The sequence below is a fragment of the Sorex araneus genome, chromosome 2, assembly GCF_027595985.1.
Source record: "Sorex araneus isolate mSorAra2 chromosome 2, mSorAra2.pri, whole genome shotgun sequence".
Classification (NCBI taxonomy): Eukaryota; Metazoa; Chordata; class Mammalia; order Eulipotyphla; family Soricidae; genus Sorex; species Sorex araneus.
The window spans coordinates 36,221,266-36,247,996 of record NC_073303.1 but is presented as its reverse complement, the minus strand read 5'-3'; the positions used below and the strand labels follow the sequence as shown (position 1 = coordinate 36,247,996).

The 26,731-nt window shown below is 55.8% G+C and overlaps 4 protein-coding genes and 4 non-coding genes across 9 annotated transcripts in view; 6 read left to right on the top strand and 2 right to left on the bottom strand.

Moving 5' to 3' along the window:
* The window catches only part of ZWILCH (zwilch kinetochore protein), a 29,552-nt gene extending 26,244 nt beyond the window's left edge, over positions 1-3,308 (bottom strand). The window contains exons 1-3 of the mRNA XM_055128970.1: positions 3,181-3,308; positions 2,063-2,114; positions 1,073-1,168 (exon numbers count right to left, since the gene is read on the bottom strand). Coding sequence (XP_054984945.1) covers positions 1,073-1,168; positions 2,063-2,114; positions 3,181-3,233 — 201 coding nt within the window. The 5' untranslated portion in view covers positions 3,234-3,308. The remainder of the gene's footprint in view (positions 1-1,072; positions 1,169-2,062; positions 2,115-3,180) is intronic.
* Positions 3,309-3,642: 334 nt separating this feature from the next.
* RPL4 (ribosomal protein L4) lies at positions 3,643-8,084 on the top strand. The gene is made up of 10 exons (XM_004619629.2): positions 3,643-3,800; positions 4,902-5,073; positions 5,254-5,360; positions 5,604-5,742; positions 6,009-6,133; positions 6,255-6,384; positions 6,605-6,761; positions 6,995-7,078; positions 7,188-7,308; positions 7,563-8,084. The coding sequence occupies exons 1-10, from the start codon at positions 3,798-3,800 to the stop codon at positions 7,788-7,790; spliced, it is 1,266 nt and encodes a 421-aa protein (XP_004619686.1). The 5' UTR covers positions 3,643-3,797; the 3' UTR covers positions 7,791-8,084.
* On the top strand, positions 5,113-5,180 carry LOC129402948 (small nucleolar RNA SNORD18). The gene has a single exon (XR_008628962.1). It is a non-coding gene; the product is annotated as a small nucleolar RNA SNORD18 (small nucleolar RNA).
* LOC129402960 (small nucleolar RNA SNORD16) lies at positions 5,447-5,545 on the top strand. The gene has a single exon (XR_008628971.1). It is a non-coding gene; the product is annotated as a small nucleolar RNA SNORD16 (small nucleolar RNA).
* On the top strand, positions 5,838-5,909 carry LOC129402946 (small nucleolar RNA SNORD18). Its single transcript, XR_008628960.1, has one exon. It is a non-coding gene; the product is annotated as a small nucleolar RNA SNORD18 (small nucleolar RNA).
* Positions 6,436-6,508, top strand: LOC129402947 (small nucleolar RNA SNORD18). The gene has a single exon (XR_008628961.1). It is a non-coding gene; the product is annotated as a small nucleolar RNA SNORD18 (small nucleolar RNA).
* Positions 8,085-8,788: 704 nt separating the features above from the next.
* Positions 8,789-14,006, top strand: SNAPC5 (small nuclear RNA activating complex polypeptide 5). The gene is made up of 3 exons (XM_004619628.2): positions 8,789-8,899; positions 10,661-10,750; positions 11,884-14,006. Exons 1-3 carry the CDS (start codon positions 8,810-8,812, stop codon positions 11,995-11,997), a joined length of 294 nt encoding a protein of 97 aa, XP_004619685.1. The 5' UTR covers positions 8,789-8,809; the 3' UTR covers positions 11,998-14,006.
* Positions 13,908-26,731, bottom strand: part of MAP2K1 (mitogen-activated protein kinase kinase 1) — a 79,055-nt gene continuing 66,231 nt past the window's right edge. For both annotated transcript variants that reach the window (XM_055125791.1, XM_055125792.1), the window contains 6 exons: positions 22,034-22,158; positions 18,900-19,101; positions 16,874-16,938; positions 15,855-15,916; positions 15,522-15,567; positions 13,908-14,839 (listed from right to left, as the gene is read on the bottom strand). In XM_055125791.1, coding sequence (XP_054981766.1) covers positions 14,726-14,839; positions 15,522-15,567; positions 15,855-15,916; positions 16,874-16,938; positions 18,900-19,101; positions 22,034-22,158 — 614 coding nt within the window. In that variant the 3' untranslated portion in view covers positions 13,908-14,725. The remainder of the gene's footprint in view (positions 14,840-15,521; positions 15,568-15,854; positions 15,917-16,873; positions 16,939-18,899; positions 19,102-22,033; positions 22,159-26,731) is intronic.

Below are 26,731 nucleotides of genomic sequence, written 5' to 3'. Positions count from 1 at the left end.
GGCTGAGACGCTGGACTGGCAGGCAGAGAGTCACTCAGAGCAGAACCAGCAGTACCTGGAGATCTCATTCCCCCCTTTAAATTGTTACTAAAAACTAAGTTTAGTAATGGATCTTGCCAACAAAAGTATTTCTACTTTACGATCAAAAAACATTGATTTAGGGGCTGGAGAGACAGGCACAGGGAAGGTATGCATGCTGCCTTGCATGCAGATGACAACGGTTTGATCCCCGGCATCCCATAGGGTTCCGAGTCCCGACAGGAATAACTCTTGAGTGCAAAGCTAGGAGTAAGCACTGAGTACTGCCAGGTGTGGCCCAAAAACAAAAATTAGAATATAAAAGTTGTAAATTAGCAAGAGGCAAGGATTGTAGTCTTTTCTTCTTTTTTTTTTTTTCAGTGTAGGAGTACTGCTATTTATTCAGCCATTGATTAAGCTGATTGAATGTGGCATGAACTCCACATTACTGGGATTGTAGTTCATTCATCTCGTTTCTTTCTTTTCCAAAGACTTTGTAAAAGCCTCAGTTAACATATTCGAATTTTCTGTGCAGACATGAGATTCAAATTCCATGTTTACATTTGAGATTATTCCCAAGAAACCAAACTTAACATTTAACATTTAAAAACCAAAGGGCCAGGGGGACCAGAGCAATAGTGCAGCGGGGAAGGCACCTGCCTTGTCCATGTTGTACATGGTGGCTTGATCCCCAGCACCCCAGAGAGTCCCCTGAACAGAGAGCCAGGAATAAGCCCTGAGCACCGCTGGGTGTGGCCTCAAAAACAAAACCAGTAAGATAAATAAAACCGCACAGGGCCCTGGGGGATGGGAGCGTGGCAGAGAATTCCTGCCTTGTGAGCTCGAGGCCAAGACTGGGAGCCCCAATGGTATATCCAGGCACAGTCCCGGGGCCCAGAGAGCATGACAACCAGAGAGTAAAGTAGATGGCCCCCAACATCGCCTCAGCTGGATACGTCACCCCTTCCCACCCCCCAGCCTTCATCCAACAGCAACGGCGAGACGGGAAGAGGAGGAACACAGAACTCAACAAGCAGAAAGCCCCGCGCCTCACCCATCTTCCTGCGATAAACGCAGCCTCGCTCTCGTTGAGAATAGCTTCCAAAGGGCTGGGCTGGCCTTGGCAGAGCAGCTGCACCTGCACATCAGCCTGCGGACAGAGAAGCACATCCGCCATGACCTATCTGTAAGCAGGTGCACAAACATTTAAACGCACGAAAGACCAGTCCTTTGCTGGAAAAAGAATGTAAATATGACTGAATGTTTGAAAATAAGATTTTAGGGATCAGAAGGTACAGTGAGTAGAAGTACAAGCTTTGCATGTAGGAGCCCTAGAAAGAAAAAGAAAAACAAAGATTTCACTTAGCTTTGTCCATGCTATTCTTACACTTAATGGGGACAGGTATTTTTTTTCTTTGATGAGGTGCAAGGGCTGAAATACAGCCACCCTCCCCCCTAATCTAGATTATATTTGGGTTTACTCAGTCTTCGAGATCACCCTGCCATGTAAAGTCATTTTGGATTAGGACAACTAATATTTCTAAAACTAATGTTTCTCTAATTGCTATAACATTTACTACTAGGTACCACTTTTTTTTCTGATTATAAGGTGGAATTCAGAACTAAAATATAACAGTTTAAAGGAAATGCTAAAAATTTAATTGCATCACTTATGGTCAAAAAGTCTGAAACTTAAAAGAGACTTTGAGAACCATAATATTGGGGAGCCAGAGAGCTGGTGTCGGGGCTCAGCACAGTTAGGGTGGCCCGAAATAAACAAACAAATGACAAACAAGAGTCCAGATGGCAGGATTTGGCACACTGACCAGGATATACTTGACTCCTGAGTTTCGGGGAGAATTTGAGTAGCAAGACATAATCTATATTTGTAATTTTGCTTCTGGGTTACTGGTTCTTTGCCTGTTCTTCTCTTATGTTGTCTTCTTTTCCTTTATAGCCATCTATATGTGAATTAATTTCAGTCAATTCAAAACTTTTTGACTATTTTAAGATCATTGAGTTTCAAGACCGAACTGGATCTTACCTCATAGATAAACGGCTCTCTACAGATTCCTTTCTTTTCTTCATAAAACTCCCTGAAATGCAGAACCACATGTGAAAAATGGAGTCACAGTTCCCTGTTGCTTACACTCACAGGTTAGGGGTCACTAGACTGCTGTGACCAGCGAGAAAAGCAACACTGGAGCATTTAAGGCAACACTAAGACACCCTGGTCAGGAATGGAAGCAGGAAGCTGCGTTATCTACCTTTATTCCTGTAGCTTTTCAAACACGTCACCAGCTGCTACTGACATTTAATTTACCATGATTTTGGGAAAGTAAATGATGTCTGGGTTTTGGACTGGGGAGATGGGTTAAGGTGCTACCTTGCAATGCTGCTGAGGCAGGTGTGATCCCTGGAACCCACCGAGGGTCCCCAAAATACTGCCAGGGTCACTCCTGAGCCGTCAGGGCTAGCCCCAGTGCACCGTTGTCAGGTATGATTCAAATATGCCAACAAGTCTGGATTCTGACCTGCCCCTGCATTCCTGGGGAACCACAGAGAAGCTGCGAGAAGTTGCAGGTCTTAGTTTCAATGGCTAAAACAAGGCATGTATTCCGTTTATGGGCTGTAACTAAAAAAAATAAGTCAATCTGATAATCTTAAAAAGGTTTCCTTTTAAAGCATAAGTATGAAACTGAGTTATCATTTGATAGTTATTCAAGAACATTTTAAAACCGGGATCTTAAGACATGTAAACATACTAATACAAAAATGCGAAAATATCAAAATCAGTGGGGTGTGGGTGAGGCCACAGGCTAAATAAATAAGCAGGAAACCACCTAAGCTGTATAACCCGTTGAAACAAAGCAGAGGCGGGAGCGATGCACAGGGTCAGGCGTCTGCAGTGCACGCAGCCCACCCGGCTTGCTCCCGGGGCACAGGCGGCCGCGGCCCGGGGGCGCGCTGGCGGCGCCAAGTGGGAGGTCTTGGGGGGTCCTGAAATCGAGTGGCCCGGACCACCTGCGAGGGCGGTGCCCGGCGAGCTCCGAGTCCCCGACACGGGCGAGCAAGCGCGTGAGCGGGCGGCCAGCTCCAGGCCCGGACCCCCCCGGGCCCCCCGAGCCCCCCGAGCGCGGGGCGCGGCGTCGCCCCACTTACTGCAGCAGGCGGGAGTAGAAGCCCTCGGCGGCGCGGTTCACTTGTTCCCACATCGCGCCCGCCGGGAAGCGGCTCCCGACCCGCCAAGTCGAACTGCGCGCCGCGCGGACTTCCGGGGTTACGCCCGCCCCCGGCCGGGCCTACTTTCACCCTCTGTCCCAGCCCTATCCGTCTTCAAAGCGAAGTTGCGGTGTTAGCGCGGGCGAGGGCTCTTCCTCGACCCATCCACGTTATCAGAAGGTGAAGACAACGCTGGAGCTGCAAGGAAAAACGCTCGAGGGGGTAGAGGGGTGTGGGGAAAGGCTGGCTTGGACACGCCCCCTCAGGGCCAGATACGTCCCTCGCGGATCAATCCGCAGAAAGGAGTTCCTCGCGTCTAAGTGCTGCTCCTGACTTTGGGAGTCAACAGATGCCGTAGTTTGGCGCCCAGCAAGGAGTAAGAGGCCCTTTCTGATTTTCAGAATAGGAGAGGGATTCTCTGTGACTCCGGATCTACCCTGAGGTGGGGCGGGGCGGGGGCGCCCGTGGAAGGTTACATATAGGGCGGTGGTGCTGAGCACTTCCTTTTCCTGTGCCTGACGCCGGCCGGAGAGGAGCGTGGCCTTCTCTCTGCCGCCATGGTGAGTGCAGGTCAGGCGCCCTGGGCTCCCCGCGGGCCTCGGGCCCCTGGGAATAGGGGTCGGGGGGATCCGGGGGTGTCGGGCCGGGGTCCGTGAGGTCGTGGCGAGGGAGGCCGGGGGTACTCGGGGCGCCTTGTGCGGCGCGGAGCGGGCCGCGCGGCGCCGCGGCAGCCATCTTGGGACAACGTGGGCGTCGCGGTCCGGGGCGGCCTGGAAGGACCCCGGGACGCCCGGGAGCTTCGCGGGACTCGGAATTCTAGTTGCACGGGCGCCTTCGAAGCCCTGGGTTCCACGGGCCCAGGGGATCCAGGCGTTCCGCGAGTCTTAACGCGCGTCCCTGTGCCGCTGGGCAAGACTCGGTCCATTGCTTAAGGTTTTGCCGGAGAGTCAAGCGCACGTTTAGCTGCTGCGGGCCTCTAGTGCCGGCGGGCAGGAGTCATTTCATGAGAAATCTCGCGATCCTGGGAAAGATGGTGGGATGGGCGACCGTTTGCTGTTCGTTCGGCTTCGGATCTACCTACCTGGGTGCCCCCTTGGCTCCCCCCACCTCGTCTTAACCCTGGGCCGTGCTCAGGTATGCAGGCCCTGCGCGCACGGATGCCCGGGCCGCGGGCAAGTACCCACACCTTCGGCGGTTACCTGGACAGAGGGACAGGCAGGGCGGATGACATGGCGAGTAACTAGTTAGCGCCCGGCAGGAGGCGGCTGGCCGCTCGGGCCGAGCCTTCGGAAACGGCTGATGGAAGCGCTAGCGAGTCTTGCGTCTCAGAAGCCGTCCCCAGAAGGGGTCTCCGTAAGGATGGAGGTTGGGGGAGCAGACCCTGGGCCGAGATAAGGAACGTTTGGGGTGACCCATTAAAGATTACTCCCAGCTTTAGAGTGCTTGATGAAAGTAGTGGTAATTTTTTTTTCCTAAGAAAACGTGGCAGAGACGAGCAAAGAAGCCTGCGCAAACGGATTTTAGGTGGTAACGGCATTTATTTTTGCTTTCAGCATTGCCGATCATGGGAGCGTCCTGTAATTGAGTAGATAGTGATTTTGTTGGGACTTTGAAACTGCCTGGCGTGGCTTCTCAACATGAATGATTGCCTTTTCTTCCAGGCGTGTGCTCGCCCGCTGATTTCTGTATACTCCGAAAAGGGGGAGTCATCTGGCAAAAATGTCACTTTGCCTGCGGTGTTCAAGGCTCCCATTCGGCCGGATATCGTTAACTTTGTTCACACCAACCTGCGCAAGAATAACAGGCAGCCCTATGCCGTCAGTGAGCTGGCAGGTAAGGGTTTCCCTCTCCTGGAGCGGCCTGGCGGGGAGCAGCGCTGATGATTCCATCCTTTGGTCCGTGTTTCTGAAGCATGTGATTGTCCAGGATGTTCTGATGCTGAATCCTGCTTGTACATAGTAAGTCCCAGACAGGGTGATGGCTCGGTGATTAAACTTGATTTCTCAATTTCAGGACACCAAACCAGTGCGGAGTCTTGGGGAACTGGCAGAGCCGTGGCTCGGATTCCGAGAGTTCGAGGTGGTGGTACTCATCGTTCTGGCCAGGGTGCTTTTGGAAACGTATCCTCTTCCCCTGCATAGACTGGTGGCTTCTCTGCCGTGGAGGCAGATGGCTGCCCATGGGGGCTTTTTAACTCAGGAATGCTTGCCATGATGTCGTAATTTGCGTCTTACTCTGTTCTCAGCGACAGTTGCCTGCTGTCAGTAAGCTGGTACAGAAGGATGACGAAAATTTTTACTGAGCGAGACCATAGCTCTTTCTGATCCTTGAAAGTTGAGAGTTGATCCTTAACTGAAAACTAGATGTGCCGTGGGGGGCGCATGTTTGCACCGACCAAAACTTGGCGCCGTTGGCATCGCAGAGTGAACACGACTCAGAAGCGATATGCCATCTGCTCTGCCCTGGCTGCTTCTGCCTTACCAGCGCTGGTCATGTCCAAAGGTTTGTGGCACATTGATTTGGAGGGATTCAAACTGCCTCTTTGACCTGAATCTTGCCCTTGGCTCATGTTAAAGTTTCATAACTTCTTTTAAGTGTCAGTATGATGAGATTCCACTTCATTGGTCCGTGTTTCTGAAACACATGATATCTGTGGAAATTCTGATGTAGCAAGTTACATGCCATTTTGGTTTTTGTGGGTCATGTTTCTAGTTATGTCTCCCCATAGCTTTGGAGTAACCAGGTTGATGTTTATTTGGCTTTGTCAGGTCATCGCATTGAGGAAGTACCCGAACTTCCTTTGGTGGTTGAAGATAAGGTTGAAGGCTACAAAAAGACCAAGGAGGCAGTTCTGCTGCTCAAGAAACTTAAGGCCTGGAATGACATCAAAAAGGTAGACTTTAGAAAGACAGGTCATTGTTTGCAGAGCTTTCAAAAGCCTGCGTGATAGTACAAAACTTGAAATGAGACCTCAGTTGAAGTTATAATCAGACCATCAAACCTTCCTTGTTAAGGTTTATGCCTCTCAGCGGATGAGAGCCGGCAAAGGCAAAATGAGAAACCGTCGTCGCATCCAGCGCAGGGGACCCTGTATCATCTATAATGAGGACAACGGTATCATTAAAGCTTTCAGAAACATTCCCGGTAAGTCTAAACACTGCCCGTGTAATTGGATTTCCCACATTTACTCAGCTTTTATTATGATGATATTCCGCTTGAAGGTCCGTGTTTCTGAAACATCTATGATTTTTGTGGAACTTCTGATTCTCAGCTGAGTGGATGTACCATGATTGGAAGCACATAAGCTGTGTAGGGGTTGTATTTCTGCTGCTGAAGTACATGATTCTTCTCTTTTCTTTCAAAGGAATTACTTTGCTTAATGTAAGCAAGCTGAACATACTGAAACTTGCTCCTGGTGGACATGTGGGTCGTTTCTGCATCTGGACTGAAAGTGCTTTCCGCAAATTAGATGAACTGTATGGCACTTGGCGGAAAGCTGCCTCCCTCAAGAGTAACTACAAGTGAGTATGTAGTCAGAATGCCAAACACAGCTGTCTCTTGGTATTTAAACTTCAGACTTGGCTTGCATGTTTTCTAAGTGGTTTCTGTGGGCAAGGTACACTGGTGAGATTCTAAGGCCACTGGTATAGTGGAATTCCTGCTTAAATCTTGGACTGGCTAAATGGTTAAAACTGAGATTCTTATTCTTTGTATGAGCAATAGGTTTCAAACTTAGTTTTTTTTTTTCTTTTAGTCTTCCCATGCATAAGATGCTTAATACCGACCTTAGCAGAATCTTGAAAAGCCCAGAGATCCAAAGAGCCCTGCGAGCACCACGGTCAGTTTTTAGTGTTATTTGTGCCCATCTTAATCCCAGGCTCTGGGCATTGGTCATTCCTAGTGCATATAGTTGGAGATAATATCAAGACATTGTCTACCTTTCACAGCAAGAAGATTCATCGCAGAGTCCTGAAGAAGAATCCTCTGAAAAACCTGAGAATCATGCTGAAGCTGAATCCATATGCCAAGACAATGCGCCGAAATACCATTCTTCGCCAGGCCAGGAATGTAAGTGGTTATTTGGATCTTGCTTTTTTTGTTTGTTTTTTGGGTCACACCTGGCCACGCAAGGGATTACTCCTGGCTCTTCACTCAGGAATTACTCCTGGTGGTTCTTAGGGGGACCATATGGGATGCTGGAATTAGAACCCCAGTCGGCTGCATGCAAGGCAAACCCCCTACCCGCGGTGTTATCGCTCCAGCCCCTTGCTGTTAAATTTTTAAGAAAGAGTTGATGATTAAGCTTTCTTACATTGTTGCAGCACAAAATCAGGATGGATAAGGCGGCGGCAGCACTAGAAGCCAAGTCAGATGGGAAGGAGGTTGGCAGCAAGAAGCCTGTGGTAGGGAAGAAAGAGAAGCCTGCTGGTGTGAAGAAACCAAAGAAGGCACCTGTGGGGAAAAAGGCCGCAGCTACCAAGAAACCAGCTGAAAAGAAGCCTGCAGAAAAGAAAGCCGCCACAGAAGAAAAGAAGAAGCCTGCTGCATAAGCACCCATCTTCTATAAAAGTCAGTCATTTGGACAGCTAAATTTTGAATAAAGACCTGATCAAAGAGGCAATGAAAAATAAGATGTTGGCTGTGTTGTCGATCTTGGTTAGAATATTAGTGCAAGTCTTTCATTTGTTTCAGTTTAGTCTTGTGAAATGATCCCTTTTCATTTTTTATGTTGGGGCCCATGTAGTTGGGTGGGAAAAGCAAGTGCCAGAATGCAGATTACAAAACTCATTTGTAAATAGTGTAATGTCCTGAAAAAACACTTAATAAACAGCTTCTAGACTCCAGTCCTCTGGCTTTAAAATTACCTGGTTCCCCAGTACCACTATACATGGCCCCCAAACAAAAAATATACTTCTCATACCCACAAGCATGAGGCAAAACCATACTTTATGGGTTCAGTGCCTCCAAATGAAATCCTGTCCTCTGGTGTGTTCTCCCCTGGAGGAGTGCTGCACGCATAACTGTCCCATCAAATGTAAGCATTTGGCGTCCTGTAGTGCCCGTGACTCGTGAGCACAGCCAGATGGCAGACTGGAATACTGTGCTTTACTAGTGGCCATGTATGGTGCAGGGAAGTGCCCTGAACAGCTGGGCCTGTTCTGAAGCCCTAGGCTGCTGTCCTGTCTCCTACAGTTGGTGCCCTCTGCAGAGCCCCCGCCTGTGTGAAGGGTTGTGAGCAGTGGCCTGGGAGTTGCCTTTACTCAGTAGTTTTCGCCAAGTGGCCCCCAGCTGGCAGGGTCTAGAGATGCCTCTGCAGACTCGGCCATCATGGGAACGCGAGTAGGCGAGTTTTCCATCTGGGACAGCTCGAGGCGGGCGGTCTTCACAGGCGGCCCAAGGATGCCGTGAGCAGCGCCACGTGTGGCACAAAAAGACACTCGGGAAGCTCGCCGGAAGCGCCTCGCAGCGAGCCTTGCTGTGATTCGGCCGCTTCCAAGGACCGGCGCCGTGACGTCATCAGCGGGCGCCGCGACGTCACCAGCCGGCGGCCGGGGCGGGCGAGGGCGCCATGCTGAGCCGGCTGCAGGAGCTGCGCAAGGAGGAGGAGACGCTGCTGCGGCTGAAAGCGGCGCTGCACGACCAGCTGAACCGGCTCAAGGTGACATCATGGTCCCCACCCGGCCCTCGGTTCCGCCGCGGTCAGACTCCCCGCCCGGAGCGCGCCGACAGCTCCCTCGGCCCCATTCCTCCTTCCCCGGGCGCCGACAGCTCCCTCGGCCCCATTCCTCCTTCCCTGACCCCGCCGACAGCTCCCTCGGCCCCATTCCTCCTCCCCCGGGCGCCGACAGCTCCCTCGGCCCCATTCCTCCTTCCCTGACCCCGCCGACAGCTCCCTCGGCCCCATTCCTCCTTCCCTGACCCCGCCGACGGCTCCCTCGCCCCCATTCCTCCTTCCCTGACCCCACCGACAGCTCCCTCGGCCCCATTCCTCCTCCCCCGGGCGCCGACGGCACCCTCGGCCCCATTCCTCCTTCCCTGACCCCGCCGACGGCTCCCTCGGCCCCATTCCTCCTTCCCTGTCCCCGCCGACGGCTTCCTCGGCCCCATTCCTCCTTCCCTGACCCCGCCGACGGCTCCCTCGGCCCCATTCCTCCTCCCCCGAGCACCGAGAGGTCCCTTGCCCCCATTGCTCCCCCGAGCGCTGAGAGCTCCTGACACCCCATTCCATCACCTACAGATTTTCTTTCTTCCGTTGTGTAGACAGCAGGGCTCCAGAGATGCATTTACCACCAAGTTGAAACATCGCTTACCTTTCTTTCTTTGGGGGCGTGGGGGGCGCGGCAGCGGTGCTCAGGGCTAACTCCTGGAGGCACCACAACTGCTAGGACTCAGGGGACCATATGGGATGCCGGGCATCAAACCCTGGTGGGTCCCGTGAAGAGCAAGCCCCTTTCCCCCCACTGTACCCTTCTCTCTGCCTTCCTGTTACCGGCACCATGGCCGTAGTGAGACGTGGAACTCGAGGCCCAGCAGGGCTTTTTCCTGGGCAGGTGCGTTGTGCACCTTCAGCGCTGCCCACGCCCTCCGTGGGCATCATTATGTCCACACGAAATGAGAGCGATGAAAAACCTGCCTCATCGTCGTTAAACTTTCCTTTAACTGGAACATGGAAACAAGCATTTTTTCCAGTTGAGTCTGCCCCCACCCCTAGAATGCCCCCAAACCCGTACTCAGGAGGTCTTGGGGCCCCTACGGCTCTCAGCCAACAGGCCTGGTGGTTCAGTGTAAGGGCCCGGGCCATGCAGCTCCAGGATTATCCAGGATATGGAGAGGGCTGTGGTGGGTGATCTCAGGGCACCTCCTAGTCCGTGTGTGTATAGTGAGTATTGCCTCCCAGCCCACTCTCGGGACACTCAATGCCCATGTTTGCTAGTATTCTTAGAACACTGATGCGTTTTGAAAATGACTTCAAAGCCTTTATGTTCCCGGGAACAATTCAACTGCTCTACTCCCTACCTTCACCTCCTTTTCCATTGGTGACCACACCTCACCCCACTTGGTGCCTGGGGAGTGTGCACTCCGCCCTTTGAGCTTTCTCTGCAGCTCTGCCTTACTTACAAGGGGAGCCACACTGTGGCGTTTGAGGAGCCAGCAGGTGACACTGCTGCACTGTCTGTAGGCTCCCGAATTTGGGAGTGGAAGCCATGATGTCACTGCACTCTGGAAAACCCCCAAGGAAAGGGACTGGAGATTAGCTTTGCTCTTTCCTTAGAAGGGGCAGGAAGTGCAAGAGCCTTCCCCTTCTCTAGAGCTGCAGAGATTTGCTGGCTTCGCTTCCTGCAGTTGAGCCATTTACTTACTGCATCTTAGAGTATTGTACGTGTCCAAGTCAGGCAGGTTCTGATATCTTCTCTTCTAGGTTGAAGAAATGGCGCTGCAGGCAATGATCAATTCAACCAGAGGGGCCGGGGTGCCACCTTCGCAGCCTGCGCCTGATCCAGTACAGGATGTAAGTGTGCACCCAGGGGAGAAGGCACAGATGTGTGCCTGCGGGCTGCTTGGAGACCAGGATGTTCTTGTAAATCACATTTGCAAACCCAAGGGACTCTGCAGAGTGCTAAGATTCTTTTAGTTTTAATTATTCAGCCTACTACAAGGAATAGTTCCATATATGTTTAAAGGCATTTTATTATATTACCTTCAGGATTTTAAGGATTTAAAAATTTTATAATAGTCTTACTTTATACTTAAGTAAAGGGTGGGAAATATCTAAAATACTGTGGCAAAATCATGAATTCTACTTCCAGTGGTACCCATCATACACCATGGGGTTAGAGTCATGTTCATTCTAGATATGCCATGTTTGTGCACTTGAGTCATTTCAAACCAGACGAGAGTTGACGCATCTGAGCAGCATGGCGCTTTTGTCAGAGCCGTGTTTGAGGGGCCTGGGCAGAAGCACATCGGGGAGGGCTGGCCTTGCATGGAGCTGACCCGGGCTCACTCCGCAGCATCCCATATGATCTCCTGAACACAGAGCCAGGAGTACGCTCTGAGCGTCGCTGGGTGTGGCTCAACACAAAAAACCCGGCTGGCCACAGCCCAGCCCAGCTCAGCTCAGACTTGATTTGCCCATCTTGGCAGTGGGAGTGACGAGCTTGGATAGACTTGGGAAACACAGGCCAGTAGTCACACTTGGTAAAGACTGGGGATGAACATGCATTTGAGATCAGATTTGATGGCATTTTTAAGAATTCGCTATTTGGGGTCTGGATAGTACAGCAGCTAGGGCGCTTGCCATCAATCAATCCACGTGATTTCCTGAGCCCCATCAGGAGTGATCCCTGAGTACAGAGCCAGGAGTAATGCCAGAGCATCACTGGTGTGCCCCCCCCCCCCCAAAAAAAAATAGAATTGGAGGGGGGACACACTCAGCAATGCTCAGGGGTTACACCTGGCTCTGCACTCAGGAGTTACTCCTGGAGGGACTTGGGGACCACATGGGTTGCCAGGGATTGAACCCAGGCCAGCCACGTGCAAGGCAGGTATCTTCACCCGCTGTACTGTTCCATTGTAAGACCTTGCTGTCCTGAAGCCAGCTAACCCCTCCCGGCTGACCCGTCTTGTCCTTGACTAACGCAGATGCTGGTGCATGTGGACAATGAAGCATCCATCAACCAGACAGCACTGGAGCTGGGCACAAGGTGCCACGGGCCAGAAGAGGAAGAGGAGGTGGAGGAAGAATCGGATTCCTGAAGGGGGAAGACTCATGTCTTAAGGATCCAGAACTTTCTCTTTACAGATTCTCTCGCCATGGGCCCGATGACCTACAGAAGGAAGCAAGAACTTCAAGAGGGTGGAAAGTTGTGGAAGTGGTTCCACTAACTCAGGCCCTGGGATGCTTTCGCAAAAATCAGAGACCAAGAAAAGCGACAGTGGTTGGGCGCTGGGCAGAGTGGGCGGGGCTGCACCTGACTCCGAGATCATGATGGAACAGAAGTCGTCTCTGAAATGCTCTGGGTGTTTACAGGCAGCCTTTGCGGCCAATAGTGTCACCTATAAGAAAACCCTCTCTGGGGCTGGAGCGATAGCACAGTGGGTAGGGCGTTTGCCTTGCACGTGGCCAACCCAGGTTCGATCCCCAGCATCCCATATGGTCCCCTGAGCACTGCCAGGATTCCTGAGTGCAGAGCCAGGAGTGACCCCTGTGCGTTGCTGGGTGTGACCCAAAAAAGCAAAAAAAAAAAAAAAGAAAAAGAAAACCCTCTCTGGTTGCTGGCTGCACGCCACCCAGCCCCAGGGGCACAGAGCAAGGCCACAGCTGGGAGAGAAAGAGCCAGAGGATGCAGGGTCATGTGCTGGGCCATGGGCAGCACTGCCCACAGTGGACCACCTGTGGCTACCTGCAGCTGGTGGGGCAGTAAAGTATGCCAAGAAGGAGGTTCAAGATCACAGCCACCAGGAGGGTGCTGGCTTCCCAGCAGCTGCCCAAGAATCTCATCTGGGGAACATACAGCAGGATGGGCTCAAGGCCACACCTGGGCTAGGGAGGAAATATGCCATGAAAATGCGAAACCAGCTTGGGAGACTGGGTTTATAATAAAGGAATCCTAATTCCAGACTCGCTTATTAAACTAATGGTAGCTGGAGTTAAACTTCATTTCTTTGTTTTTGGGTCATACCCAGCAAAGCTCAGGGCTTACTCCTGGCTCTGCATTCAGGGATCACTCATGGTGGGGTCCAGGGGATGCTTGGGATTGAACCCAGGTATGCTACGTGCCCTCCATGCTGTGCTCTGGCTCCAGCCAAAACTCATTTCTAGGTACTGTCCCTTCCCACTGCTGAACTGTATCAGCATCTGATGAAGTTACTTTGGATACCCTGACTGGGAAAAAGCAGAAATCTAGACAAACATGTTTCTTGAAAAATGTCATGTAAAAGGTAGTTTTATAGTGAAAAATAGCAAGGGCACATGGGGTGGGGGTGCGTCTAATTGAAAATACGAACACAGTTGTAAGAACAGGATGCGGCCCCAGGAGATGGCTCGGTGGACTGACACGGTCCACTCACCCGCCGCAGTCGGTAGTTCCTGAGCACCATGGGTGTCCTGCTCTAGCCTGTCACCAGTCACGTGCCTTTCCTCACTGCCTCCCTCACCCGCACAACTATGCGCTTCACAACTGGCATTTTCCTAAGTGGCGGTGAGATGCTGAGACACAGGAATCCAACCCTCAGGGCCGGAGCAGTAGAGCAGTGGGGAGGGTGCTGGCTTTGAGCGCAGGCAACTAGGCTGAGCCCTGGCACACACTCGCAGGTGACTTCCCTGCCACCACACAGACGGGGTGAGCAGTTGGGGCTGCTTGTCGGCGGGGAGGTGCAGTCAAGCCTAAATGGAATAGGCAGCATAGGTGCACCTTCCTGGGCAGCAGCTCCTGTGCCGGGGGGTGCCCCAGCCCACCCCCACATTTTTGCCTTATAGAGAGGAACAGAGGGGACAGACGGGAGCTGCGCACAGGAGGGCGGCCGGAAGAGGAGGGTGTTGGGGAGCGCTGACTCTTAGGAAGCCCCATCGTGAGCCCAGTAAACGCCACGGCAGGGTTTGGCTGACTTGCTAGATTTGTGCATTGAAGACTGAATCACAACCACAAGACTGGAAATTGCTCTCATCCGTCTTAAAAGCATATTTATTTGAATAAGAGGTTCGATTTGTTAAACATCTGGATTAAAATGGTTCGAAGGATTTCCTACAATCCTTAGGCACTGTACACACGGCTGTTTACAAGAGCATCAGGACCTGGCTTTGGGGGAAGCAGAAATCTCACACACTTTAATGCCTTGATTCGTCTGTAACATTCAAACTCCATTTCAGAAACGGTAACCGGAACTAGGGACATATGCCACTGAAGACCCCACACAGTGTATTTCAAAATAAATATAGAAATGCAACCAGAAGACAGACTGGCAGTGGTAGCGAGGAGCTCTGCCTAGGATTTGGTGGGCACTGCGGAATCGTACACCGAAAGCGAGAAAATAGTCATAATAAAGGTACGTGACACACACATTCCGATGCTCGGTTTTGAGTAGCAGCAAAGCATGCGGCACATGCACTGCCTGCGGAGAATCTCCCAAGGGAAGCTGGCGAGGGGAAAGTACCACCAATTCGCAAGGAATCCTAGAAACACCGGAACGGAGCCAGTCACGGAGAGGGAGCAGCAGCACAGGGCCAGCAGGAGTGGCCCCGTGGTCACCAGCCCCAGTCAGCACGGAGCTAGGTGTCCTCGCCCCAGCCCGCAGCCATCCACCCAGGGAGTGAACGACAGGAGTGAGAATACAGACAGGCGTAGTTGGAAGGGCACGGAGAGAATTTTGGCACATGCTGTGTTCTTCATCCTTGGTCACGGGCGAAACGCACGTCTGCACAGGGACAGGCATGGGAAGAAGGCCTGTGGTAACCCGGCCACGGTGCCAGGCAGGTCCCAGGGGCTTAGACGCCGGCCGTGTGGGTCGGGGTGCTGGGCTGGTTAAGGCCGATGGTGGAGCACAGCCAGCCTGCAAAGTCCACTTCCTCCGCCTCGGACCTCTTGATGAAAGCGTGGACCTGTGTGTGGGGAGACAGACGGGGGAGGTTTACAAAAGCACCAGCGGGGCTGGAGCCAGGCACCATGGGGAGGGCCGTGCATGGGGCCCGCCCGAGTCCTATCCCTGGCTGTCCGGTACAGTGCCTCTGAACCCACTAAGAGTGATCCTGAGCTCAGCCAGGAGTAAGCTTGAGCACTGTCAGGCGTGGCCCAGGAACCAACAAGATCATAAAAAGCATCAAGAAGGAGAATCCCAGAGTTTCATTCTGGAGCTTGTGCTGCATTTGCAATGAGCTCCTGGGAGTTCAGTGGGCTGAGGGGGGCGAGTGGGGCAGGCTAGCACGGACACGGACCCTCCAGCCCCCGCCTCTGAGCTGATCCCCAGTCTGAGATGGAGCAAAGGTGACAGCTGTGCTCATGGGGTAGTGAGGACGGCCGGCCAGAGGCCAGCTCCCCATCCCCGTGCCATCCAGCGAGGACAGCGACAGGCAGTGTACTGGGAGGGGAGCCGGGCCACAGCCCAAACCCAGCCGTGTAGAGGGGCCCCCTCCCAACTCTTCCCCAAACCGAAAGGCCAGACACCGAAGTGCCCTAGCCTGCACCCCAGGCTCTGGGAAAGCCAGGTGGGGAAGGGAAAAAGCAGTGGGTGTGACAGGAGACGGCAGGGAACGGGATTCGAGGAGTCAGAAGGAAGGGACGTACCATGAGCTGCTTCAGATCTGCCCTCTCCGCCGGGTTTTTTATTAAGCTTAAGGGAAGAGAGAGAGGATGAGCTGGGACTGGACTCCGGCTTCAAATTTGCTGATGCGCCGCCCTCGTCTCCCCTCCAGGCTCTGGGAGGATGACTGAGGGGCACTCTCAGCCTCCTGCCCCCCACCCCCCACCCCCCAGGGTTGCTGCAGGGCTCAGGGCAGCCCCCCACTCGGGCTCTGGGAGACGGCAGTGGAGGGGACAGGGAGGGATGGGGCAGGTGTGTGCTGGGACGGGGTGCGGGCTGATCCACCCAGGTGACTCCCCGGGGACAGAACCACTCACCACTTATTCACGAAGTCCTGGAATTCCAGACTGAAGACTCCACTGGGCAGTTTGGGGGGAGGCTGCAAAGTGGTGAGGTGTTGGGCTCAGGACCCCGCGTCAACCCCTGGCCCCGGACCCCGTCAATGAAAGCGGAGGCCAGCATCCAGCCTCATCACCCTGGTCCTGCTGGAGCCCTGTTTTGTGTGCCCGTCTGCGGGCTGAACGAGCCTCAGTTTACCCCTCTCCGCAGGAGGAAGCCTGGACCTGCTGGCCTCTGGGGCACTCAGTCTCATGCTCCAACTGCAAACCCTGGTGTGTGGCGTGGCAGAGTTTGGGGGTCCGCACTCCAGCCACAGAGTCAGGCTCTACCACACAGCATCAGGCTCATGCCCACCCGACACCGCCCAGGACGACACCCCCAGCCCAGCCAAGCCATTTCCCGAAGGCCTGAGAGGAATGAGCAGGAATGAGCCTCCTCCGGGGAAGGGTGAGGCCCGCTCCTGACCCCACTCGGAACAGCCGCCGGAGAAGGGAACGTGCCAGGGCAGGGACCAGGCGTCGCCTCCAGGGGCAGGGAGCCTCCCAAGGCTGGGGCCCCGTGCCCACAGCCTGTGTCCCAGCAACCCAGCCACGGTGCAGTCCGGCCTGGGCCGAGGCTGGGAGGAGGAGGGGCGCTGAGCCCGCATGTGGCTCCCTCCATGGGCTGGAGAAATCCCGTCTGATCCCAGCACTGCCAGGAGCAATGCCGAGTATCACGCTGGGAGCTGCCCCGGCACTGCTTCATGCTCAGGCCATCGAGCACCCTGGGGCCTGAGGATGATGCTGCTTGGAGCCTGGGGGTCTTCAGGGCACAGCGGATGATGCTGGGAGCTGGTGCGGCAGCATTGAGCCAGCGTGTGCCATAGACAGGCACCTGGACCCTGGGGCTCGAGATTCTCTCCTCTCCCAGAGGTCCTGAGCTCCCTGCCCGCCCCAACCCCAGCCTCCCCTGCTCGTTCGCCTTATAGCCCACGTGAAGGAGTCCTCACAGCACCTACCTCGTTGACTATGTAATCCAACAACTCAAAGATCGCCATGGGTGGCCGGCTGTCCATTCCGTAGGCTACAGGTTTCAGCAAAAGGACAAAGAAAACACCTGTCACTTGTCAATATGTGACTAGAGGCTGGGCTTGGACCCTGGGCACCAAACAAGGTGATCGGAGACAAACAAATGCAGAAGGGATGGTCACAGGCCACGGGCAGCCACACCTGAGCATCAGCCGGCCACTGACCTAGCTTTGAATTCTGCAGAGCAGAGGTGAAGGGTAGTTACACCCGCCCTGCCAACAGAGGGAAGAGCAGATGAGATAGTAACTAAGGAACAGAAACTTGGAGTTTCAACACCCAACTCGAGTTTCTTCCTCCAGGTCCGCCCGTCACGGGCGCGCCTTAGACATCACAGTTAGAGCAAGGCCCCACAAGCTGCCCCCAAGGTCGGCTCCTCCCCGGGGTAGCGTCCCAGCTCCCCGGTGCCACAGAAGATTCTGGCACGAGAAGAAGGGCCAGGACACGCGTCTGGAGCACCAGGTTTGCACCCCTCTCCGTGCTCTGGGTCTCACCTGCCAGCCTGAGTCTCACACTGCGTCGCCCTTTCCTCGATTAAGGTGACACAGCACACACACACAACTGCTCTGAGCATGGGGCCGGGTGGGGGGCGCCTGGCCATGATGCCCAGGCTGATCTCCACATGGCTCCAGGAGCAGGGGAACCCTAGCAGCACTGCGCTAGGGGCCCCAGTGTCATAGCTAAAGCATGTGACCCTGGCAACACCACGACCAAATGCAGAGCCCTACAGTGCAGGGTAAGACCTTGGGGGGCACCACAGCCAGCCACCGGGCAGCCCCAGGCAAGCCCAGAGTGTGCGTGACCAGATGGCAAAAGCAGCACAGAGAAGGTGGGATGAAAACAACCCATTCAATGGGGCTGGAGCGATAGCACAGCGGGTAGGGCGTTTGCCTTGCATGCGGCCAACCAGGATTCGATTCCCAGCATCCCATATGGTCCCCTAAGCACCGCCAGAGGTAATTCCTGAGTGCAGAGCCAGGAGTAAGTAACTCCTGTGCATCGCCAGGTGTGACCCAAAAAAGAGAAAAAAAAAACCGAAAAAGTAAGAAAATAACCCATTCAATCAGGTCAGATGGGGCTTTTAAAACCAGACTAAAGGGCAACTGGACAACGGAGAGGGTGCTTGCCTTGCATGCGGCTGACCCACGTTTGATCCCTGGCATCTCATGGGTCCCCTGAGCACTGAGTAATTCCTGAGTACAGAGTCAGGAGTCAGCCCTGAGCACTGCCATGAGTGGCCTAAAAAAATTACATACCATTGGCTCGAGGGCTGGAGCATGTACATGGTTCCCCAGGCACAGGGAGGTGTCCCCACCCCCACAGGCTCATGCCATGTGGGCTCATGCCCACATGGCTGATCAAGCGCCCTTGGGAGAGCCCCCCTGGGCAGGACTCGGGAGATGCCCCCATAAAAAAATTAGATGATGTTAATCAAATGCTCAGAGATCAACATAAACTCGTGACCTGCATGGGGTGGAAATGAGAGTGACTGTCCATGGAAACAGCTTCTTCTGGGGGTGACGGGGTGTCTGGGCATCATATGGTGACGCAGGCTGCACACTGCCCGGGAGAGGCGGCCACTGAACGCACAGTTCTAAGTGGGTGTTTTATGGGAGCTTACCTGACTTAACAAAATCCACCCAAAACAAAATGCCAGGTATTTAAAAAGAAAGTTTAAAATGTGTCTTAAGGGGCCAGAAAGTCCGTGGGCAGAGGCATGTGCTTTTCACACGGGAGCTGGCACCGCAGGGTCTCCTGGACACGGGCAGGACAGACGCCAAGCTCAGAGCCGGGGAGCCCCCATGCACCTCAGAATGGCTCCACATCAACATGCACGTCAAACGCTAAGGGCGGCATCAGGGACATGAAGGGAGAGGCTGGTGATGACAGTCCCCAAGCACCTCTGCCCGGGGTCACTCATGCCGCCCAGAACCCCAACGGTAAACGACGGCCACTCACAGCTGAGAGGCCTCCCGGGGGTCCGTGGCCTGGGTGGGGTCTCGGCAGCGTCGCCCTCCATGGAGCACCCAAACATCAGCTCCAGCTCCTTGGCGTCAGGAGGAGGGATGGGGTACCTGCCCACGGCCATCTCGACCAGGGACAGCCCCATACTCCAGATGTCCGACTGTACCGAGTAATGTGTGCCCTGGAGGCGCTCTGGCTGCAGAGAGAGACACGAAGAGGTCACCGCGAGCTGCTGGGCCTCCACGGCGGGGTCGAGCTCACACACGCACACATGCACGCACGTACACACACGTACACACGCATGCACACACATGCACTCACATGAGGAGCCAGGGCCGCCACATGCTACGCTAGCTGGTATGCATCAGAGATGCACTGGGTGCTGAGCACTCTGCCCTGCACTCTGCCCGCTCACGCCATCTCGGGCCTTCTGCAGGCTCCATATCCTGCAAACTCTCCCTGCTGCACCCTACAAGGGTGGGGGGTTGAGGGGGGGATGGGATGTGTGTGTGTGTATGTGTGTGTGTCTGTGTGTCGGTGTGAGAGGGAGCCCCCCCCACCGCCTGTGCTGGCTGCCACTCTGGCTGGGGTTTGAGCCTGACGTGTGTGTGTGTGTGTGTGTGTGTGTGTGTGTGTGTGTGTGTGTGTCTGTCTGTCTGTCTGTCTGTCTGTCTGTCTGTCTGTGTCTGTGCAAGGGGGAGGCCCCTGCAGCTCTGGCCTGTGCTCGCTGCCACTCTGGCTGGGGTTTCCCCTGCTCTGTGTGTGTGTGTGTGTGTGTGTGTGTGTGTGTGTGTGTGTGTCTGTCTGTCTGTCTGTCTGTGCGAGGGGGAGGCCCCCGCAGCTCTGGCCCGTGCTGGCTGACACTCTGGTTGGGGTTTGGCCCTGCCAGCCTGGGAGTATCCATGACAAGGGGACAGTCTTCCTGAAGTCCAGCTGCAGGCGTCCTCGTGTTCTGGGCAGGAAGAAGCAGGGCTGGCCCTGAGGCTCGGGGCCCTGGCTGGCCCCTGGAACGGTCTCCAGCAGGGGTCCGGGCCCAGGAGCCCCGTGCAAATCCCAACTCTGGGCCTCTCCAGGGGTCAAGCCTCAGCTACAAAGGGAGCTGACGATGACAGGAACAGAGGCAACAGGATGGACACCTGCTGTCTGCCTGCAGGGCTACGGAGAGGGAAAGCCCAGGGCAGGCACCGCGATACCCCCAGGTACCCTGTTCCAGGAGCCCATCGGCGGGACCTGAGCACTGTTCCGGCCGAGCTCCACTCGAAGCAGCTCCTGGACTTCAGGAAGCCCCCAAACTGAACCTCTGTCCCACCACATGTCTCCTCAGACCCCGAGCTACTCTCTCCCCCAGGAGTTTTCACCAATACCGACAACGGACCCTGTTGGCTCAGTAAGTCCCAGGCACGTGCGCCCACTCTGAGCGTGGGTGATCCTGCGGCTCAGCTTTTAGGTCAGCAGGGAGGAGTCTGGAGGGCTGTGGGTTTCTGCGGAGCTGAGGGGCGGGCCAGGAGACGCATGCAGTGGCGGGAAGGCACACCAGGGGGCGCTCGGGGGCAGGCATGGGAACCAAAGCGTGGGATGTGAAGCTCGGCAAGAGGGCCAGTGTGTCCGGGACTGGCTGGCTTTGATCCCCTGCATCCAGGAGGCAGGGGGATGGGGATGGGGCGTCCAGCGACCTCCCTGAGTCTCAAGTCCCTCCCTCCTTGATGAGAACTGTCAGATTCCACAGGGCCGGTTCAGGGCGCTGCTCCCTGGGATCCCTGGGGCCATGCTGTAGCCAAGTGCGTTTGAGCACTGCAACCAGAGTCGCAACCCTGGTCATCACAACCACCACGAAAACGGAAAGAGGGAACTGGGCTTATTTTGAGTATTTCAGAGGACGGAAACAGTGAGATCCTCGAGGAGCTGAAAGCTGGGAGGACTCTGCACGTCTCACCCACTCCCACCTCCAGGCCTCACGCCCCTTGACCCCGCCCCTCCCCCCACTTGACACAGCTTCTCTCCATGTCCCGCCCTCCCTGCCCCTTCCCCAGTCACCTGGCCAGACACACCCCTGCTTGCCAAATAGTTCCGCACACCCACCAGGCCTAAGCCAGATCCTGGGGGGTCACTGAGACCCTCTGGCCACTCCCTGCCCAAGGAGCTGGGGGACAGGGGTCGCAGGGATTGAATGTGATGCCGCTGCAGCTGCAGGGATGGACTCTGCAGGGAGCCGGGAGCAGGAGAAGCATGTCTGGGACATGGTGGGACTGGCAGGGCCCTGTGGGGAGGGGGGAGGGGGGCTGGAGAGGGAAGTGGAAGGCTCAGGTTTCCAAGAAAGCACAAGGCCAGCTCCTGGGGAGGAGTAGGGGGAGGGGCTGTCTGGGCATTTCCGGCTTGAGACTCTGAATACAACCAAGCCAGGCCAGGATGTCTTCAGGACAAGCAGCAGGCTGGGGCCAGAGAGACAGGACAGCAGGGAGGGTGCTTCGGGGAAGGTGCTGGCTGTGTGTGCAGCTGACCTGGGTCACCATAATGGTCCCCGGAGCCCCGCCAGGAGTGACCCCTGAGCACAGAGCCAGGACTAAGCCCTGAGCAACATCGGGTGTGGCCCAAAAACAAAACAGAAGAACACGGCACCAAGGGCCAGAGCAGGGAGGGAGCTTATCTTGCACGCGGCGGACATAGGTTCGATTCCCAGCATCCCATATGGTTCCCCAGAACTAATTCCCGAGTACAGAGTCAGGAATGACCCCTAAGCACCACTGTGTATGGGTCCCCCTCCAGGCCCCTGCCTCCCACCAAAATAATAATAATAATAATAATAAAATAATAAAATAATAATAATAATAATAATAATAATCAGAGCCTGGCAAGCTAACCGTGCGTATTGGATATGCCAAAAGCAGTAACAATAAGTCTCTCAATGAGAGACGTTACTGGTGCCCGCTCGAACAAACCGATGAGCAACGGGATGAGTGACAGTGACAATGACAATAATAATAATAATTGGGTCCCAGGCCCTGGGAGCCAATACAGCTCCGACGTCCGAGCAGCCACCACCTCCCCGCCAGACTACCCACTCAGCGGGCACAGTGCCCGGCCCTGGCTTCTCCCCCACCCAGCCCTGCTGTGGAACCCACTGTCCGTACCGACATGTAGGACCTGGTGCCCACGAAGGAGTTGGCCATCGAGTCGATGAGCTGCCCGCTGACCCCAAAGTCGCAGAGCTTGATCTCCCCCCGGGAGTTGACCAGGATGTTGGAGGGCTTGACATCTGCCGGAGAGAAGCAGGAGAGCAGGGGTGAAGAGAGGCGGGCTGGGCGTGGGGCCGGGCCCCCCACAGGCACCCCTGCTCCGGCACGCCGAGTCTGCCCCTGGCATGTTAGCACCCAGACCACCATTCCGGCCTGCACAGGGCTCCGGAAGGGGTCTCAGGAGGGTGAGGGCATGTGCTGACGGCAGGGCACCGCGCCGGGGGATTTTCACTGCTTGTTTGGGGGCTCACTCCTGGCTCTGTGCTCAGGAATCACTCCTGGGGGGCTCGGGAGACCCTATGAGGTTTTGGGGATCAAATATGGGTTGACCACACGCAAGACAAGCACCCAACCCGCTGAGCTAGCTCTCCGGCCTTGAATGTCACTGAGAAACCAGTCTTATCCAGAGACCCACAGGGAGGCGTCCTGATGGATGCGGACTGAGGGTTAGTCAGAATGTCTTAGGGGGCCGACAGCACAGCAGGAGCCAGTGGCCTTGCATGCAGCTGACCTGTGTTGGAGGGACTTGATTACCGCCTGACCCAGGATGAAGGGGAGGGGTCAGGAGGGCGAGGGTTGGGGAAGGACGAATGGCTTATTTTTCACCTCATCCTTGGGAAGATCCTTGAATAGACAGAATCTGAATAAACTGGGGCCAAAGAGATAGCCCGCAGCCTCGGACACGCCTTGTATGGATTCGGCTGCTGACCCCCCAGACAACAGGGCTGGTGGTTTTGTCCAGGGTGAGGACACAGCACTGGCATGACCCAGGCCACCACACGGCTGTAGGGGCCTCACAGTGCCCCCAGGTGACTGCTGCAGGTGGGAAACTGAGGCTGGAACTTGGCTGAGGCCATGGGTCCTGGGCTTTGTGGACCCACATCAGCAAACAATGAGACGCACGGGCAGGGAAAAGATGGTAGGACTAGATGGAAGTGAGACAGAGACTTCCACAACTTCCGGAGAGTGGGAGGAGAGAAACCGAGAACCCTGCCAGCCTCCGTGCACCGTGACACACCCACTGACCAAACTTCTGGTCCTGGGGTCTCTTGGTCACAAGCAGTGAGCTTGGGAACAGCTCCTATAGTCCTCAGGGATGTCCAGGACTCCAGGCCTTGGCGTTTTCTTCCCTACCCCAGAACTTATTTTTTCTTTTCCTGATCTTTTTTCTTTTTTTTTTTTTTCTTTTTGGGTCACACCAGCGATGCACAGGGGTTACTCCTGGCTCTGCACTCAGGAATCATCCCTGGCGGTGCTCAGGGGACATATGGGATGCTGGGAAACGAACCCGGGTCAGCCGCGTGCAAGGCAAACGCCCTCCCCGCTGTGCTATCGCTCCAGCCCCCCTGCTCTTTTTTTGGGTGGGGGCTTCCCCAGCAGGACCACCTGGAGACCCAGGGGCCTCTCCGTGTTATTCACAGCCAGTAGGGCTGGTGGTTCTGGCCTGGGCCTGAGGACAGTGCTGGCATGACCTGGGCCACCACAGGGGTGTTGAGGCCTCCCAGCATCCCTGTGAGGTGCCAGGGGCGGAAGTGGGGTCCGCAGCCAGGGCCATACAAGGCACGGCCGAAGCCTCGGGCTAACTCTCTGGCCCCAATTTATTCTTAAATTCTCTGTCTGTCCAAGGATCTTGCCAAGGATGAGGCGGGATAGAAGCCATCTGTCCCCTCTTACCCCTCGCCCTCCACGCCTCTCCTCTTCATTCTGGGTCAGGCAGTGACCAGGCCCCTCAGCCAGCTCACGTCCCTCCGGGCCCACAGTGGGCAGAGACGGGGGATGGGACATCGACCTCGCCTCTGGCCCTGGGGCTCCTCAGTGCTTGGGAAGCGCCTCTGCCCAGTGCCCAGTCGTAAGTGCCCTGCATGGTCCCGGTGCAGTTCGCAGAGCCTCTGGCCCTGCGGCCCCCGCTGAGACCCCAGTGCAGGCGTCTGCTTCCGCCCCGGCACAGCAGGGACCGAGAGACGGAAACCCAAAGGGGCTCAGGGGCTTGCGGGGGCCACACAGCAGAAACCAGGAAAGCTGAACCAGAACTCAGACGCTTCTTTGTCCACCAAGTTTTAGACAACTCAGGAGTCGGGGGTCACTGGTACCCAGCAACATACTAGGGGCGCGGGGGTGCGGCCCCCAGCCTGACCACTTCACTTCTGTCCTGACTGTAGAGCCTTGGGTGCTCCCACCTCACAGTGCCCCCCCCCCCCCCCCCAGCTGAGATCACTTGAGCTGAAAGTGGGATTCGAACCCCGGCCTGTGGCTTTGAGCAAGTCACTGCTTCTCGAGCTGCAGAGCATGAGCGGATGGGCCAGCAGCCAGCTGGGGCAATGTGGACGCTTGCAGCCCCAGTCACGGCAGCGGGAAGGATGGTTCTCCCCGGGCTGCCCCCTGCGCTGGACGCCCTGCAGGCCCCGCCAGCCAGCTCAGGCCCTGCCCGGCCCTGTGCCTCTGCTCAGGTCTCCAGAGAGCGGCTGCACTCTGGAGCCGTCCTTGGATTTGCTTCCTGCTATGCGGCAAGCGAGCCCCCTCTCCCCAGACTTACATAACGCTCTCCGCCATCCCTGGCTGCCAGCCTGGAGCGACGCCACCTGCCTGCCTGAGGCTTTGGATTTGGGGGTAGAGGAGTCGGGCAGAGCATAGGGGAGCCCTGGGGGTTTCCCTACTGGGCTCCATTTGCTGTGGAGGCCAAAGGCACAGCACGTGGCCCCCTGGTGATGCATAAGGTGGGACAGACAGACGCAGCCTGGAGACGGTCCAGGAGCGACTCTGCTCCACCCCGGCAGCGCCCGGGCCCCTGGGGGCTGAAATGGGCCCCGGGTCAGGTCCGTCCACAGGAGAGTCTTCTCTGCAACACCCCCCCCCAGCCCCCACTTTGCCTACCCTCCTCTGCTCCTTCCCCTGCTCTTCCTCCACCAGGCCGCCCCCCACCCCTGCTTCCTGCATCTGCCTGCAGGCACGGACCCCAGCTCTCACTGCCTTTCCAAGCCGGCCCCTCATTCTGCTGACCCCTCAGGCTCTAGGTCCTGCTGTGCCTTGGGGCCATGTTCTCCTGCCCGCACTGGAACACACACGGCCTCCGTCACCCTTGGCATCAGCCCTCCCCCACGGCAAGCCGGCCCCTCCCCCACCACAGGCTGGGCCCCTCTTTGCTTCCTGAGGCCTCTCCAGAGCTTCTTCCCACCCCAGTGGAAGAGGGTGTGGCTGAGAGTTGGTGCCTCCCGGGACACGGGGAACCTCCTACAGGGACAGCCAGGAAGGATCTTTGGTCTTTGTGTTTTGGGCCGCACCCAGGATGGCAGAGATGGCACCTGGATCATTGCACATGCAGCCAGGTGCCCTCCCCGCCGCACTGCTGCCTCAACCCCAAGGAAGGTGCTGAAGGGGGCATAGGGGTGTCTCTCAAGCAACCTACTGGGTCAGATGGGCCAGCGCCAGGCCCGGGGTGCTGGACACATGGTGCCAGGGAGCACACTAGGGGCCCTGCATATACAAGGCACAAGACACTGACTCTTGAGGCATCTCCGGGCTCATGAAGAAGGAAGTCTTGAGAAAACTGGGATGAGTGTGCTCTGCCGCAGACAGTCTTCCAAGCCTTCTAATTGTCCTTAAACACATAATTGGCTTTCTTCGGGGGGCAGGTGGGGCTGGCAGAGTGACCCTGCACGGGAGGTGTGCCTGCCACCACTGAAATGGGACCTGGCCCAAGGGCAAATGATTCTGTCCTAACGTTGGAGCATTTTCCATCCCTTTAAAACAAAGGGCCCAATGTGGAACAAGCGGGAACCAGAGACAGCTTTAGGAATTGGGGTTCCAGCAAGTGCCTGCACCCATGTATGGAGACTGTGAATTAAGCCTTTGCCCCACGCCGGCTAACGGAGGAAAGAACCTTCCTTCTTGGTCTCTCTCCCCTCCGGGAGAAGGCGTGGAGTCCGACATTTTGTGGGTCCGTTGAGAAGGTACGAACTTGGTGGCGCGGGGAAAAAAAAAAAAAATGTGTGCTTTGAACTTGAAACAGCCGCAGGATACAGAGCCAGCCCTAGTCGGGCCCGTGCTCGGCTCCGGCCGGCCGGGTTTTCGGCCCGGGCGCCCATGCCCCTGCAGAGCCGGTGGATGTGGAACAAGCGGGAACCAGAGACAGCTTTAGGAATTGGGGTTCCAGCAAGTGCCTGCACCCATGTATGGAGACTGTGAATTAAGCCTTTGCCCCACGCCGGCTAACGGAGGAAAGAACCTTCCTTCTTGGTCTCTCTCCCCTCCGGGAGAAGGCGTGGAGTCCGACATTTTGTGGGTCCGTTGAGAAGGTACGAACTTGGTGGCGCGGGGAAAAAAAAAAAAAATGTGTGCTTTGAACTTGAAACAGCCGCAGGATACAGAGCCAGCCCTAGTCGGGCCCGTGCTCGGCTCCGGCCGGCCGGGTTTTCGGCCCGGGCGCCCATGCCCCTGCAGAGCCGGTGGATGTGGAACAAGCGGGAACCAGAGACAGCTTTAGGAATTGGGGTTCCAGCAAGTGCCTGCACCCATGTATGGAGACTGTGAATTAAGCCTTTGCCCCACGCCGGCTAACGGAGGAAAGAACCTTCCTTCTTGGTCTCTCTCCCCTCC